The following is a 17,894-nucleotide window of genomic DNA, read 5'->3' on the forward strand; positions in this document are numbered from 1 at the left end:
GCCAATAGGTGGCCATGAGAACTGCAGCGACAACAGCAGGCAGAGCAAGTGAGCAGAGCAGACAGGCTGGCAGCACAAGTGAGGGAGCTGGCAGAGCAAAACGGCAGGTGGGTTACCCAGGAAGGCCTCCCCCTGTTCTGTCTGCAGCCACTGCCACCTGGGACGCCTGGGGTTTGAACGAGCAGGCAGGCCGTCCAGCAGAGTGAGCATGCACCCTGGGAGACCTTCATGTGCTCCCTGTCTTTGTTGCTGCTGCCCAATGTTTGCCAAAAACTCCCCCCTCTCCTCACAACTTGCCTCAAATCACTGCAGTGTGAAGCAAAGGGGAGAAAGACTTTCTCCTCTTCATTCCCCTTTCGTCTGCAAGTGGCAGCAGGATCTTGGGATGGGGCAAGCTGTGAGGGTATGGGGGTGTTTTGGGGGATGGGGATCTGCAACTAGGGTGGCAACAGTTAGACAGATTAAATGAGGTGTGAGGGGATGGGGAGCTTTGAGTGAAAGAAGGGGATTGGCAAAGGGATTGGGGGAGTTGGCAAGCAATGTGAGCCACAGCAACGCTCCCTAATGAAGATGATATTGTCAGATATGTCCTACGAAGGGATAGTGATCTGACAAGCATGTGCAGATGAACTGACAACCATCATGTCCCATAGAATTGCCAGATTATGGCTTTAAACACACCTACTTGGCTATGTATATTTTAAAACAAGGTATTAGTATCACTAGCCAATTACCAAAATCATTTCATAATCTGATAATTCTTTATACCTTTTTGATTTTTTTCTCCATCCTTAGTAAAACAATTATTATTGTAACCACAATTTCAAAAGAAAGATGATCCACAGACTGATCTAATGGCATGCTGTCTGCATCTTTTATCCTTTTGCATATCATTTCTCATATATGCAATTTTCATCTGGTCACCCTAACTTAGCCTCTTGTGTCTGCCCTGTCTGTGTGCTGTAATTCAGAATGGAAAATGAAATGATAAATTGTAACAGCAATGAGTATTTTGGACACCTTTTTATACCTTATTCGTATTAAATACAAACTTATCCTTAAGGCAGGAAGTATAGCTTGAATATAAACAAATAATGCCTACATCATACTTATTAAAGTTTCTTTCCAAAAGGTAGCATACATATTTTGAGAAAACAAAAGCTGTATCATACCTGGACCAAGCAGCGGGGACCGGTTTGACTGGGCACTTGACTGGTGCGGTGGCTGAGGCTCAGCCATGTTTGCGTTGATAATGGTGGTGCTAGTGGTGGCGGTTGTGGTACTGCTCTGGATTACAGGATTGTTTCTATCCCACATGTTTACAGTCTTGTTGTTATTGTAATTTGGGTCACCCCAAGCTGAGGTACCATCATCAATCTCCATCTTGCGCCGAATGGATGGTGGAGAGGGCTCTTCCCACCCCGTTGCTTCACTACTATCTTTCTGTTTGGCTGGCACTGGTCCACCAACCCATCCTGATCCAGTCTGTTTAACAGAAGCAGCTCCTCCCCAATTACTCACGTTGTTGTCCTGGGATTTAGAAGCCCAATTCTGTTGAGGACCAGGTTTTAAAGATTCCCCCCAGCTCGTACCTGTATTAGCCTTGCTGTTTGTGCCATTTCCCCATCCAGTGGTCCCAGAACGCGTAGTATCATTCCAGCCAGACCCTGCTCTATTGTCAGCATCCCATCCAGAACCATTCTTTTTCCCATCTCCCAAGTGTCCAGGGACAGATGAGGAATCAACCCAATCTCCACCCCCTGAAGTCCAGCCTGGATTCGATTTCTGTCCATCTCCCCAGTTTTGAGATTTGGGTTTCTGAGGTTCACCCCAAGTAGGCGACTTGTCCTCCTGATTTGTGGTCCCACTCCAAGTGTGGCCACTTTTGGCAGCAGCAGCATTATTGACAGCAGTAGAACTTGCCGGCTCTCCCCATCCCCCTGGGCCATTTGGCGCTTTGTTATTGTTGTCGCCCCAACCTGTATTAGTTGGAACTGTTGCAGGTGGAGAGCTGACCCACCCAGATACTGAAGAGGTATTTGTACTGTTCATGATGGACCCATCATTCTTGCCCCCCGAGTTTGAAGGCTGAGTAGCTGCACAACCCCAGGCCTCAGTTCCATTGTCATTCTTTCGTTCAGACCTTGGGGATTCTTCAAATTCCCAGGCAGTGTTTTGTTTTACAGGAGTCTGTCCCCATCCAGTGTTGGACAGAACCCTTGGGTCAAGGTCATTCCTTGGCAACTGGACTTGTCCTTGGTCTAGCATTCCCTTGTCTCTTCTTCGAGCCTCTCCAGTTCCTTCCCTCCCAGTACTGCCTTCATTCTGACTCCCATTGCTATCATTACTGCCTTCACTACCTGTGTTGCCAGATGCTGCAGCTTTGGCCCAAGAGTTTATTTGTTCATTGCCCTGCTGCATGGCAGGATTCTGGCTGGTAACACTAGAGCTATCCCACCCTGTTGATCCTTTCCCATTGATGTCATTACTGGAATGCTGGTTTGGGGGCTTGCTCCATTCACCATTAACGCCATTACTGGTGCTGCGGCTTGGGTGGCCCCAAGCACCAGAATGCATATTACCAACGCCACTGTTGCCACTGCCCCTGCCCCATGCTAAGATCCCAGGACCAGCAGGAGGCCCTGAATCCCATGCACTTGTTCCATTCCCTTCCTTTTGTACAGCACTGCTGGATCCATTTTGTTTAGCACTTAATGCTGAGTTCACAGTGTCTCCATTCCCCTGACTGAACCCAGAATTGCTGTTTCCTGTGGCAGGATTACCTGGGGATATCCCCCACACTGAATTGCCCATTCCTTCACCACTTCCCCCACTGACTTGAGAAACTGATGTCCCATTAGCACCAGGAAGGCTTTGCAGGTGGGGCGGGATGATGGCCCCCATGCCAACAGCCATGCCCCAGTTCGGCAGTCCATTTGTCTGCATTGCATTGATAGGGTTTGGTGAAGAGTTCATGGGGTTAGCGTTATTTGGTCCATCAGTGTTAAGGTTCTGAGGTTGTACGCTGAAAGACACATTCTGAGAAGTGGACGTTTGTGGTTCTGTGCTCTCTTGCGGCAGCAAGTTTCCCCAAGCACCTAAGGTGCCCGTTGGGTTCCCATTCTGGTTGCCCATGTTCTGACCTATGGCACTGACTGGACTGCAAATACTGGAAGGGTTGCCTGCTCCCACAGTTCCTTCATGTCCGAGTACAGGCCAGGCAGCTGGATTGGCATTTGGATTAAGGTTAAGATTAATGCCAGCATTTGAGTTGGAAGCACCCCAGCAATTTTGACTTCTACCATCTCCAATCATGTTGTCCATCTTTCCATCCCCACCACTGGCAGAGCAATGAGCTAAGCCAGAGTTGGAACCTGTGGCAACACCCCACACTCTGGCTGAATTTCCATTACCATTTGCTCCACCAGCTCCAAGGGCACTCTGGTTAGAAGTGCTTTGGATGAGTGCTCCATTGGTGCCATTATTGCCATTGGGTTTCTTTGTATGTCCAGTGAAGTTGCCTTGGGCACTCCCTGTAGCCATGCTACTGTTCTCTGAGCCACAGTTGGAGGCAGAGTCAGTGTCTGTAGTACATTCTGAGGCAGATTCAGTCTCAGTTCCTGTAATGGAAGGCCACGCTTCCTTGTCAGTCCTGTCTATTATCACTTTATCCCAGCTGCAATTGGCTTCACTTCGGAAAGTGGGCTGCTGTCCCCAGTGAGTATTCTCATAATGGTCTCCCAATCCGCTGTGACCAAGGTCTGAAAAATTAAACATGATGTAAATTAGTCTGCTATCCAATGACCCAGATACATCAGTTGAACTCTGGCTTGATTGTTATGTTTACATTCTTTAAGACTCTTCCTCCCTCCTTTATAGTCTAGCTTATGGGTAGGGGTTCCCAACTTTCACTAAGCCCTTGGAGAAGCACGGCTTGTGAATCCAAACAAATTCTTCAATAAGCATAATAATGCATTTTGAATTCTAGGTTCTGAAAAAACAAGTATGTTCAGTGCTAATACACAAAGGATTTACATGCAGACAATAGTACTATTTCTCTTTTATTAGGTTGCACTAATAGGGTCAGATATAATAAGCAATACTTTGGGGCATGCAATTTCCAATATTTTCCTATATGCCACATACATTTTAAGCTGAACTATTAAACGGGAACTAGAAATGAAAGAAGAACTCTACAAAACCAATCAAGCGTATTCTGTGGTCAACGAACAGTTATTCATGCCTTGTTAAATTTAGAAACAGAGATAAAAACTTCACTGTGAGGACTGATTTCCAGTATTAAAATACTTCTCAAACATATGAGTTGTTATCACTTTCAGTTGTATGTTTTCACTGCATGAAATGAAATCAAAGAAATACTTTAGAAAGTATTATCACTGTAAACTAAGACTTTGATGACATGTCTGGTACTCGTTGGCGTACATACTATCACTCTAGTACAGAAGGTGGAGCCACACACAGTGCTGGTGCACGGGACTGGGTCTCTTCAAACAGGAGCCAACATACTAGTCCACATCACAGCAAAGGACAGGCCTAGGCTCTTAGACCAAGGTCACAGATTAGAAATCACAAGGTATAATAGATAGAACCGCTTGTAAATAGCTGCAGGATTGAGGCCTTTCATTCATTTCATATATATGAACAATCAAAAAGATGGGTGCTTTTAAAAAAAGGTAACTATGACGGTAGTTAATAATGAAGATCACTTACATTTTGTACTATAGCACTGAAAGCTATTAAATATAAATTGCATGTTCTGTACTTGTCATATATGATTTGGGACTTTAAAATGATACTTGATTGACAGGCCAATCTCCCTCTACAAATAAGCTGGATCTTCTCAAACAGCTGTTACACTGTGCCTCATCCAGATATAAGCCAGCCCCTAAACTGTTAGTGCTGTAGGTTTCGACAATTTGAGTTTTTTAAGACTGATGTGACAAAATTCCACGATTCTAAATTGGGGCAACAATAACTTCCCTGTCTGAAATAAAAAGTAATCAGTACCATGACCTCAATAAACATTTTAATGTAACTCCAAGATCTGATATCATAATCAGTATTTTAAATGATCAAAACATATCAGAAAGCAATCTCAAAATCAGAGTGAAATGTAACCTTATGAAGAAAAACATGGACATTCACTATAAATGTGCATCCTGGAACAAAAAAACTCCATTCAAATTCAATGGGAAATGGTTAAGCTTGTATGTTTACCAACATGAACAGACATTGACTGATTTGATCAGCACTTAGATCTGAGGTAAGAACTAATCTCAAAACTAGTACAAATTTGAAAGCATCCAAGAAGTCAGCTTCTTTCTATTTGTTTCTTTCATTCTAGTAGCTGAAATACTTGTTTATGCAGTCAAGAATTCAAAAAGCACAAACATTTAAGTGGGAATCTGTCCTGCAAGTTTGCTTTCACAACAACACTGACTCCATAAATGCTGAAGCAGTCAAGACTCTCCCAGAAAGGCATATGCAAATGTGGAAGGGTTAAGAGATGAGAACGCTAAATAAAACAGCTTTATTTAGAGACAAAATCCAAAATTAGGCAACGCATGTGGAAAAGCCTATTACTCTTTTAATTTTCTTCACTACGGTATGCTACAAAGTATGTTCCGTCTGATGTGGGAACCTTTAATGCGTTCAGAAAAAGAGCTGAGCAGCATAAAAAAGAGCATTCTTCATTATTAGATAGTGAGTACTCCATGAAACACTAACACTCCAAAACCAAACAGCAGTAGATAATGACAAATAACAACTTCATTTTTTTGCCCAGCGCAGCATATCTTTAGCAAGCAGCTCTTTCTCTGAGGACGCCATTTTATCAAACCTGAAAGGCAGCCAAAAGCTTAGGACGCTGTGCTGCTGCTGCTGTCTCTGAAACATTATGTAATAAACTGATTTAGCAGAAGCAGATGCCATTTGCCCCCTTTCCCCCCCTTGCTGCTTTATAGGGGCCAACGAGTAATGAAATACCTGAGAAAAGGTGCTGCCCAACCATCCTAGGAGACGCTACATTGTGTGCAGAGCTGTCTCCCCTCCTGCATCTAGGTTCGCCTGGGCTCTCGGCTTCAATATGTCGGCTGTGTACAGAGTGAGCCTCATCCTGTAGAGCTGCCAAGAAAATCGCTCAGTGCAAGTGTGCGCCCAGACAACCTGCAAGCTTGCTCAGGCCCTAGCTGTGCTGGCTTTGGAAATGCCCTTTCCACACAGGGAGACTCCTACCCCCACCTCCAGCAGCACACAGCCCCCTTAACTCTGGGTAAGGTATCAACAGATGAGGATTTTAAAGCTTTGATTATCTAATTGCAGCTGACACTAAACCGATCTTCCTTCCTCTTTAAATTCTTTCAACTGTCACAAAACATTTTCACTTCGAGACCTAGCCACAATTAGCACGGTGGCTGCTTTTCTTCTGGTTTTTGAAAGTCAGCCAAAAGAACAGCCGCATATTGCCGATTGGCTGCATGCAAATACATTCCTGCCTCCTTCATGTTTCCATCCTCTTCTTTCCTTCTCTAAACAGCAGTGCTACACACACTTGGCATACCAGCACTAACTACAATACTGGGGACAAACCTTATATAGAACCTGGCAAGCCTCCAGGTGCTTAATTACTTCTCTGCCTTTATCGCGAAAGCTGAAAACATGCAAGTCTATTAAAAATCACAGCTTCTATTTGTGAGCGTACAGCACTGTCACTGCGTGCTCAAACAATACATTATAGGCTGTAAGTGCTTTTCCCTCTCACAATTTCAAAGCATGGAATGGCAGAGGGAACTCTTTTACTGCTGCTTAAAGTTCACTGCCAGCCTTCCTAGATTTTGAGAGCAAATCAGGTGATTTATAGCATACAAGCTATGAATTTTGGTGCCATCCATCTATAAGACTATAAAATCAACCACCAATAGGGATTACTACTAATAATATAGTTGTCCTAGCATAGGATAAGTACTCCCAGAAGTAACTAAAATATGCATCAACTTGCCACAGCAGATCTCATAGGAGAAGAATCAGCTGCAATTATTCAGAAACAAAAAAGTTAAAATGCACACAAAACATTATCTAGCTCCTAAAAATATACACATAAAACTGCACCAAGCATATGAAGGAACATAGCCAACATTCTGTGAATTTAAGATATATATACTGTAAATTTAAAAAGTAAGTTTCTAGCCCATAAGAGTTATATGCTAGGCTCAAAAATGAGCAGGCTTTGCTAATGGAAGTAGCCAGAGGAGCTGCTGAGAAAGGAGAAAGATTTCCAGTGGCCAGAACTTCAAATGTCCTGCAGTCTTCAGCATGCAAGGGTTCATTGACCTGCACAGTGGACTGTCCTCTGTGTAACTGAAAAAAGCATGTAAAATTAAAAATGCAAATGTGCTTAGTCTGCATGAATTTGCCTGCAAACTTCTACAACCTGAAGCCTATATGCATTTAGGTTACTTTGGCACCATTTTTAAATGCAGGGTATACATGGCCAACAATCTCTTTTGTTAAATGACACTGTATCACTGATGTCTCTTTGAACATTTAGTCACAAGCAGCTGCCACCAATTCCTCAGTCGTTGCAACTGCTTTACCTTCTCTTAAGAATTTATATTTTTGGGTTTCAGTATTTTCTTTAATTTTTTTGCTCTCATTTTGCAAATTCTTGGATTCTCTTTTCTATAAAATTTATTTTTCTTTTAAAAGTATTTCTGTACCACCTTCTCATAATCTAACAATATTAAAAAATTATAAAACATTAAAAAACCCAGATCAAATACTGCATAGGCCTGTCAGTGTAATAAAGTCTTCAAGAGACACCTGAAAGCCTAAAGCAAGGATGCCTGCAGATGCCCACAGGATGGGCTGGTGACACTGAATATCACCTTGAACCACTGGGTTGGTGGTTTGTTAGGTTTCCCCATCCCAAGGCTGTCAATGTGTGTAAATGACTAATTGAAGGAGGGAGGTGCAAATATATCAGATATGTCAACATATCTGCTACCAAGTAGTGTTAGAAACAGGGATAGAATATCTAGGAGCCAAATGGCTTCTGGGACCTGGGTTGTGGGCACCAAAACAGAATGTCTAGACGCCAGGGGGAGGGGGTCAGCAACACTTCTTATTTATTATTTTGATAAGCATGAATTAATATGCAATTCACATAAGTGACACATTGTTAATATCACATTTTTAGCAGAAATTGTTAGTACATGTTTAATTTGGTGTTTAAAATAAAAGTATTGGTACCGTACTTCAGTTTTCAAAACACTCTACTCTTTATTGTTAAACTCCTTAACATATTGTCTATCCTTAACATATACTTTGACGCTTCAAATCACATATATTTCAGTAATCCTTGAGTGACAACCAGGCGCAAAAAAATGGAGACTTTTTGAGGTGCTCGCAAATGGAGAATCTTTGGGTGCAAAATGCTCCCTGCTAATTTCGAGCCCTGCTACAAATATATCAAATATGTATTTTTAATTTTTAAAAATCCACTATGGTGTGTTCAAAGTACTATTTACAAGTTAGTTTCTAACAATTGCTAAATACTGAAAAGCCAGACATTAGTTTATGAGGAAATAAAATTACTTCTGCCCTATTAACCAATATCTGTCTTCCTTTTCCAACCCAAAGGTGTCCTGAATTGAGCTATAGTTGTCAGGCATCCTATGGGGATGGTATGGGCATTTAAGAATATATTTCACTCCAGAATGTATATCTGGAAAGAGTTATACACTGCACTTGTAGCTACTTCGTTGTCCTTTAAACATGGTAGACTTCAAAGGTATTTAAAATGTGTTCCAAACTATTCCAATTACTCACAGACATACTAGATAGAGAGATCAGCTGTTGGCAGGATCTTGCCAATGTTGGAAGACTCCCAAGCACCTGGTAGCCAAGCACCTACAAATTTAAGTCTGGCATTTAAAACCATGACAAAGGCAACCCCAAAATGTGATGCTGGCCCTAGGAATTAAAACCACTTTTCCAGTCTTGCACCCAACCACCTCTATGCCACTAAGTAATGGGTGCAGCAATTACTAATGCTGTTTTCCATTTTTTCCCCTTTGTTGCTTTTATATCCTGACTTTCTTCCATCATAGAACCAAAGGTGGTGTACATGTAGTTTATTACAGATTATCAATTTAAAGCTATTCTTTTCTTCAAGCCCTGCAGAAAAGATTTTTCTTTTTGCAAAACAAGTGTTACAACTCTCCAATTATATTACTTTCTCAGATGTCTGGAATTTTTTTAAGGCAAGTCTCAAGCAGAAAGTAAAAGCAGTGTTATCTTTTTGGTGCAAGTTACAATTGCAATAATCTTCTAAGCACACAAAAATGGTAATTTTACTATTTAATATAATTTTACACGGAAATATTGTATACCACACAGAGGGTTTTTAAAAAAAAATTATAAATGCATTTAAATAAATAAAATAATGTGGCCACTTCTAACAGAGTATCATAATGCTTAGGACAACATATATGTGTATATGTAACTTGAAACAAATGTGCATACATTTTAGGAGATATATTAAAATCAGCTTTCTGCTTAGAAATTCATCTATTTATCTGGAATTGTCATTTGAAATCCTAAACTTGTTTTACATGATAGGCACCTTCCTCTCCACAGCAAGTAAGTGTTATGTCACAAACATCCCAAAGGAAGATTAGGACTTCAAGTGGGACATAAGCAGCAGGAAGAGCAGGTCAACTTCCAACCCAGTCAAAACCGATTAGCCATGCTAAAAATATACAAAAACTCCATTGTAAGGCGGCAAAGGTTACTGATTACATAGTACACTTTTCACAACCTCCCAAATGCCAAGTTTAGCCAACTACCAAAGTGGTGCTCTTCTTCCTTAACCTCGAGACAAACATTTTAAGGCTCAGCTATTATTAGATGCAAAGTCCATGTCCCACACTCTCCTTCTGACTGTTCTGAACCCCTTTCTCCATGTAGCCAAACTTTCATGATATGATAGCCTTGAAGAATTCTCATTCAGTTTCCAATATACCCCACTGGGTAGTGGGTTAATTTGTCCACTCTCCTCCCTCTCCCCCATTGAGAAATAAAATTATATTAGCACACATTTCAATGTTCGGCTCAGGGACAAAATCTGTTAAGCAAACTAGTACTTAAATTTCATGTTTTTATGATGATGAAAAGTGTACTAAGCACTTAATGTATTTTGGGAACATAATGTAGGAACATATTATAATACAAGAAACATATTCTGGCAACCAGTGGACGATATCCAATATTAGTCATACTCAAGAGTAGAACAACTGAAATCAATGGAATTGTGTAACTTAAGCACCTTGATTTCAATGGGTCTACTCCAAATATGGCTTAATTAGCTATCACTCAGAAATTTCTAAATACCAGGGGTCTGAATTTCAATAAGTATCATATAACAGGTACAGCAAGTGACAAGGTTTTAAAAAGGGATATTAACAAATATATCAGAACCTACAGAATTCTGGGGAAATTCTCCTTTCATTCTTTGTGAACTTTGGACTAAACTGCATTTATAGGAATATTTTTCATAGTTTTAGACCTCAAGATACTCAAGGCAATGCAATCATTTGTAATTCAGTGAAGTCTGAATGTTTAAGCTAGCATCCAGTTTTAACAAGGTCTCATAAATTATATGCAGAGGTGTATCTAAAATAGTGGTCACAGATATGTCACCCTTCTTTAAGAAATTAAATAGCATGCACAAGTCTACTTCTCTTTAAATGCTAAGTTATTGTTTAGGCATTGCACAAAAGTGGTTGTCCTTATATTTTGGAATGTGTGTAACTTTCCACTTCAATACCCACCTTTAATTTTCACTCTAGTTTGAGAGTTTTCCAAAACACATCTGCTTTTCAATATCGTCAGCTATACTACATTAAACTATGCTTTTAATTAGCAAAATATGGAACAATAATGCTCAAAAATGGTCTGAAAGCACTCAACAGTTCTACTGCTGAAGAAATGAAAGTAAGCTGCCTGGATCAGAAATCACCTGGCAACCATATGTAAAGTGCTCTGATAGAGTAGGGTATAAATAGTTTAGTAATAATAATGTTTTAACAAATATGGCATTTATTTGCATACATATTTTATGTATTAGGTAACTGATTACTGCAAAGGCCCATGGAAATTTATGTTGTATCTTAGCAATTTTATTAGTCATTCAGTTTAAAGATATAGTGGAAAGCATAAAACTCCTCCAGTTCCATTACTTCTCCTTCCTGTCATCTTTCCTTCAAGTGTACATTTGGTGCTAGCATTCTCGTTGGTTCTCCACTTACATATTTAGATTTCAACAGCATCAGCACTTAGAAAATCTATCCAAGGCCCTCTGCCAAAAGTGGAGTTCTTCTCCAGACATTCAAACCTTTGATGTGCAACCAAGAAACTAAAATCATTTTGGTTTAAGATTCAGCAGAATGTGCTTCAAAACCATATGAAACCTGATGGCAGATTTATTTTCCTATCTTATTAAAGTATTTTACTGCTATTGTTTTCATATGTTCCCCACCCAGAAATATCAAGGATAGGCAGAATTAAAAATCTAAATAAAGGACAAAGCAGAATCACACTGCTATAAGTGAGAATGCATTCTAAATCCAGCCTATTTCAATCAAACCCCTAAGGTTGATGTATAACTCCACATGAACTAATCCACTAGGAAGAATAAAATAAAGCAATTTGCATAGAGGCTGCAGCATAACTGTCTTTCAAGAATAAACATATTAAAATACATAGGGTTGCACCCAAATGCTGTTGAGTATGCCTTCCTGTCCTGTCCTCTATAGTCCCCACACCCCAAAAAATCTGCTCCAGAGGGTTAGGGGGCAGGCCTCCAGAGCATATTTGGGAGTTCACAATGCAGTCCCATTGCACAAGTGCAGCTTCACTCGCACAGCACTGGATACAACACATGTATTTTCAATTAAAGATCTCATATTAGCTGGTAACAATTTGATGAAATGTTACCACCACACTTAAACCAGCATTTAAGGTCTAGGACATCAGACCTCTGAGAAAAACAAACAAAGGAATGTTAAGAATTTAAGGAATGTTTCAGCATTCAGCATACCTAGAAAAGATTATTTTGCCAGCCTTAAGACTGCATAGCCAGGAAGCACAAAAACAATACAAGAAGGCACAAGAGCTGGAGGAAATGGGGTAAGACTTCAACTCCAATAAGAAGGATGTTGGCACTTTTTGCTTACAAGGATTCTTAAACTGCTACAAACAATAATCAAGTGCCGGCCAATTTTTCTATCACAGTTAAGCGTATTAAGGCATACAAATGAAAGAAAAATGGGAATCAGGGCTCAATTAGACTCAAACCTCACCATGATTTAGCCCTTGAAACTGTTTTTTGATTTTGACTTTACTGCTCAGGTTCCATCCTGCTGTTCCTGAATGCTTTCCTCCTCATGTCTGAAGAACCACAGTCTGATCCCAATGAATGTGTTTCAGAGGACACAGAACTTTCAGTTAGACTTCAGCACTGCCCCCTCTGAGTCATAACCATTTAGATTGGGGAAAATGCAAAATAGTTTACTAATCACAATAATCAGTAAAATGGATTTTTTAAAAATACACCTGAAGCATTTATCCATTTGTTTTTGGATAAGGGATTGGAAAGATTTGCACTCAGTGTATCTTGAACTCCTTCTTACAAAAGAATGCCTCCTTCCATTTACTTACTCCAAATAAGCCTTGCATTTCATTCATACTGCCTGGATCAGCTTTGGTAGACCCCTTTTAGCCTCATCTTTTCTCAGGCTATTATTGGGAAGGAATATATTCTGAGATCCACAAGTAATTCTTCTCAGCTATGATATAAGCTGGCCTAAAGCCCATTAACTCTCACAGGACTAGCTCATCCTGCTACAATATCATATCATGCATTTATAGCAGGAACAGTTGCCAACTCTCATGGTTTCTTAAAGTAACAGCTGCTGAATTTTTCAGCTGACTTAAACAAACAATAAGTTCCAACTCAGATTTTGAGAAATAAACCAATACAGAGATAGAGTGGCTCACTGAAACTTATGCTCCAACCCTAGCTCAGCCCATTTCATCAACCACACTTTCTCAGTATATAGCGAAACAAAGTGGACTCCACAGCACTAGAAAGGGCCTTCAAGAGCAGTTGTGTCTCACCATTCCATAACGAAACTACGGCCTTGACAGGATCACCTGTTCTATCCACTGAAAAATCCCCACAGCAGTTAGGAATCTATCAGATTCCATCAGTCTCCAGCAGGTGGACCATCCTAACTGGTTCCCCACCCTTGCAGGGGAGAATTGTTGTTGCAAGTCCATATCTCACAAAGAAGTGGTCTGACCATGATAATGGAGTGATATTCACCATCCTTTATTTCCAGATCACTCCTCTCCTCACATGAAGTGAAGACTAAATCAAGATTATGCCCTGTTCTGTGCCTTGGACCAATGACTATCTGAAAAAGGCCTATGGTTGCCCTGAACTCCCGAGCTGAACATAAGGAATCCTCACCATGCATGCTGAAGTCACCCAAACCACCTCTCTGGGTTCCTCCAACAAGACAACCTCAGCCAGTTCGGTCAGGGAGGCTGTTGAAAAACAAGACTATCAATTTCTACCAGCCATGATGGCTGCATACTACCTCCACAATCAGAAACCATATGCCTTTGGATACCAGTTGCTGGATATCAAAGGTGGGGAAAGTATACTCTATCTACCTCCCTCCCTGCCTGCCTGCCTATCATCTGTCTGTCTGTCTGTCTGTCTGTCTGTCTATCTATCTATCTATCTATCTATCTATCTGACTTATATACCACCCTCCATCATATCAGGGTGGTTCACAAGGTAAAAATACAAGGTAAACGCACAAATAGTTAAAACAAAAACAACAAAACAATAAACCCCTCCCACAAACACATTTTAAAGGCTGTAGAAGCATTTGGCAAAATTATAAAAGGAAGACTCAGAAGGCCTAGTGGTGTCAGGCAATGATTGCAATGCATAAACAGTAGCTTCTTAGAAAGGGAAGAGGGCTATGTTATTCCCATTCCTCTACCTCAATCTGGAGGTAGGTCCACGTAGGTCCTGCTTGCAAACTTCACAAATGGCTGACCACTGTTAGAATAGGAAGTATTTAGAGCAAAGGACTAAATGGCCTTTTGGTCAGATAGAACAGGGCTCATCTTGCACAGAAAGCCCCAGTTCAATACCTGGCATGTTCAGGTATTGCTGAGAAAGAGACCAGTCTGAAACACTAGAAAGTCACTGCCAGTGGGAATAGACAAAGCAGAACCAGATGAAACAATGATTTGACTATGACTGCACACATACTATACCTTTCAAGCAACTCTGAAGCACATTCTTTCCCTTCAGAGAATTCTAGGCATTGTCTTTTACCCCTCACATATTTATAATTCCCAGCAACACTTAACAAGCTATACTGCCCAGAATTCTTGGAGGGCAGAAATGTGTTTTAAAGGTATAGTGTGTATGTAGCTTTGATGTAAGACAGCTTCATGCACTCATGGACAAATTCTGCGGACAGCTTTCCTCAGATTGGGTTGTGCAGGGGAACAGCTGGTAGTATGAAATGTTTGACTCATATCTACATATGTCATAAACTAAGAGTGGGGGACCTGTGACCCTCCAGATGTTGCTGAACTCCAACTTTCCTCTGCCTCAGCCAGCCAGTCATGGATGATAGGAATTGTAGTCCAACATCTGGACGGCCACAGGTTCCCCACCCCTTCCATAAACAGTCAAAATTTAAGATTTCTCAATAGGCGGTGAGCTATAACTGCATTGGAATTGCTGGAAATAAGCAGGAGGGAGGCTGATATTTCTTGCTTGCCTGGATGTCCAGTTTACTCAAAGCAGAGATGAAATGCAGCAAGGAGACACAGATGGGAGTGGATCCAAGCAAGTGGACAAGAAGCTGCTGCACAGGGGTTAGAGGAGCAAGACAGATATTTGTGACTGAGCAGAAGATACAGAGAGTTTAGAAGGGATGTGTGATTTCAAACGTTTCTGAAGATTGGTTAATGAGAAATATTATGAAGCATTACTTGAGTACATGTTATATACCTATTTTCCCCATGACAGCCTTCTATTATGAGAACTGAAGATCTGAAAGGAATACCTGAAGTCAACCAAGCATGAAGCAAGATTAAATGTTGTGTTATGTTTTCCTATGTGGGCTACAAATAACTATGAAGAAAATTAATGTTGTTATTGTAACAGTGAATATTTTAAGATTATCCGCATTATGGCTACATCAGAACAAACCTTAAAATTATACACATGTAACCTAACATGAAGCCAAAGTCCATTGAGAAGGCAACATTGCCTCATGGCTTTTAGGACACTTATAGCTTCTGAACATTGTAGCAAGGATGCAGCTCTGACAAAACATAGTAAATCAATCTACCAATTAACAAAATAAAGTGAACAGGCAAGACTCTTCAAAGGTGTGTGCCTCCCTTTAAGTTACAGATTAACTGTAAGGCCTCCATATAGCATACACCTTAGCTTATAGGATCTGCCTATCTCAGTACAAGTATATTCAAGCACAATATGTTTCAATGTCTACTCAGAATGGGGTATCAAGGAAGCAAAAGCACCATAACAATTATTTAAGCCAAAATATACTTCAAGATGTACGGACTCAGAATGAGCTGATCAGCAATCATCACTTGGTCCATTCAAGATATACAAGCATCAGGCTGTGAAGGTTTTCGTTGAAGGAATGCACTCTTCCCATGGAGATCCACCTTCCATTTTGAGAGTTGTATTCCTTTTGTACACCATTTTTAGATACATATGATTTCACAAGGTTGCATCCAACTAAGTTCTAATAAGAGTAGACCCACTGAAATTGACAGACATGGGTTTAGTAATTTCAGTGGGTTTACCCTCAGTAGAACTTAGCTGAAAACAACCACTGTCTCAATTAATTAGTCCTAGCTGTTGCCTGTAGGAAAGCTTTTACAATTACAAGCTGCTTCTTGCTAACTTGGTTTCAAGACTTTTAGTTAATTACATTTCTATTCTAACCTCTCAGGGAAGCATGCATGGGCAATGTTCTCAACTAGAGTATGGTAAGCAGAGATCTGCAGTGTTGAAACAGGCAACATTTGGTACAGAAACAGCATGTGACTACTGTTTAATAAGCTACCAACATGGCTTTATTTGAGTGTTTCTGAAGAATTAAGTCTCATTTCTACACTGCTCGCACATACTTTCTAGGTGAATGTACTCCTGCGACCAGAGAACAGAACAAAGTCTTCCCCTCTAAATGACCACTATGTTCTGAGTGGGAGAAAGGCAATTCTGAGTTAAAGGTTAACTATTTAATTGAGAATCTGAACAGGTTCTCTTCATGCAATGCATTTTCCAGCATAAATCCTTACCTGCTGGGGTCTGAGTTTTACTGGGGTGGTGATGTCCACCTACTCCTGGCTGTGGAGGAGGACTTGCTCCTGCTTGTCCAGTACCTTGCGCTGGGCTCGTGCTGATCAGAGTTCCAGTAGGCAGAGGCTGGCCTCTTTTTAAGAGCTGCTTCTGTTCTTGTTGGCGGAAGCGTGGAGGCACCTCACGAGGCAGGTATCGGGATGCAGCTGGCTGCTGCCCATTGGCAGATGCACGCTTGCCATTGCTATTGTTAGTAATAGTGCTGGTGGAAGTACTGGTACTGGTACCGGCAGGTTGGGGCTGGCTTAAACTGGTCTTAATAGGTTCTGGCACTGTTGAAAATGAAATATTAAGAACACATTTATTGGGCGAAAGAATTACACAACATTCTTTTAAAAACACAGCTTAACTGAAAGTAGATCTCAGTCCACCTTTGTACATTTGTTTTAAATAGAAACTTAGTAGTTTCCCCCAAAGTATGTGTTATGGAAAACCAACACATTGTACATTTAAATGCAATCATTTTTCTAAAAAAATATTTATTGGCAACATTGACCGATTATGAAGTATGAAGGGATCGTATGTGATGTGCATTTAAATAATTTTAGAAACAGGTCCCTAATCCATTATCATGTCATTCCCTAATCATGGCTCCACAACTAAAAAGGCCCTGTCTCATATGCCCATCTGCTTTCTGCATATGAAGGAATGCAAGGCAAGGCTTCAAATGCTGATTTAAGTGGAAGGCCAGGGACATCTAGGATGAGGCAGATTACTGAGAGATTTAGAAGTCAAAACCAGTATTTTGCATCGGACCTGGAAACAAATCAATAACCATCACAAATGAAATAATATATGTCCCGTATTATATGCATTTTGAACCAACTGAGGTTTCTGAGCACTCACACAGAACACCTTATGTTACGATGGCTTAGAAAAACTTCATACAGCATAGTAACAGTTCATGCAGATAAAAGTCAGCAAATCATAGTTTGGTATAGTTTACACACTAGGTCACAAATGTTCAGGCAGGCTTAGGTACCAAGTTGTTAGAATAATCTCAATATCTTCTTAACAAATCACAATGAAGACTCAATTTGTGCCTTCTCATAAATGTCAAACTTCACCTCTTATCTTGTAAATCAGCTGCTGTTACATAGGTACAAAAAGAGATGCTATTCCTTCATACCCTGCTTCTCTGAACAATTACAGAATAAAAATGAGCTTAAGTATTCTACAAAATTCACAGCAGCCCTTGTGTTTTACATTCTTTTCAACTTCATTTGTAAAGCTCAAAGTCAATGTGCTGCACTACATATACAGTACATTTAACACAGCCCAGGAATGTATACTCTGGGAATACAGATGAAATACAGACTTTGTTTAAACCTCTGCAGCTGCTCAAAACTAGAAACATTTCCTGGGTTTTTAATTGGAATGAAAC

General features: G+C 40.5%; 1 protein-coding gene across 8 annotated transcripts in view; it reads right to left on the bottom strand.

Moving 5' to 3' along the window:
* TNRC6C (trinucleotide repeat containing adaptor 6C) overlaps window positions 1–17,894 on the bottom strand; it is a 115,627-nt gene that overhangs the window by 45,296 nt on the left and 52,437 nt on the right. For 6 of the 8 annotated variants that reach the window (XM_081897442.1, XM_081897438.1, XM_081897437.1 and 3 more), the window contains exons 4-5: window positions 16,450–16,782; window positions 1,173–3,761 (exon numbers count right to left, since the gene is read on the bottom strand). In XM_081897442.1, the coding sequence (XP_081753568.1) occupies window positions 1,173–3,761; window positions 16,450–16,782 (2,922 nt within the window). Of the gene's footprint in view, window positions 1–1,172; window positions 3,762–6,006; window positions 6,145–16,449; window positions 16,783–17,894 lie in introns of all 8 variants that reach the window. The other 2 variants (XM_081897444.1, XM_081897443.1) reach the window with 2 other exon arrangements.

Source organism: Podarcis melisellensis (assembly GCF_964234715.1).
Source record: "Podarcis melisellensis genome assembly, chromosome: 2".
NCBI lineage: Eukaryota > Metazoa > Chordata > Lepidosauria > Squamata > Lacertidae > Podarcis > Podarcis melisellensis.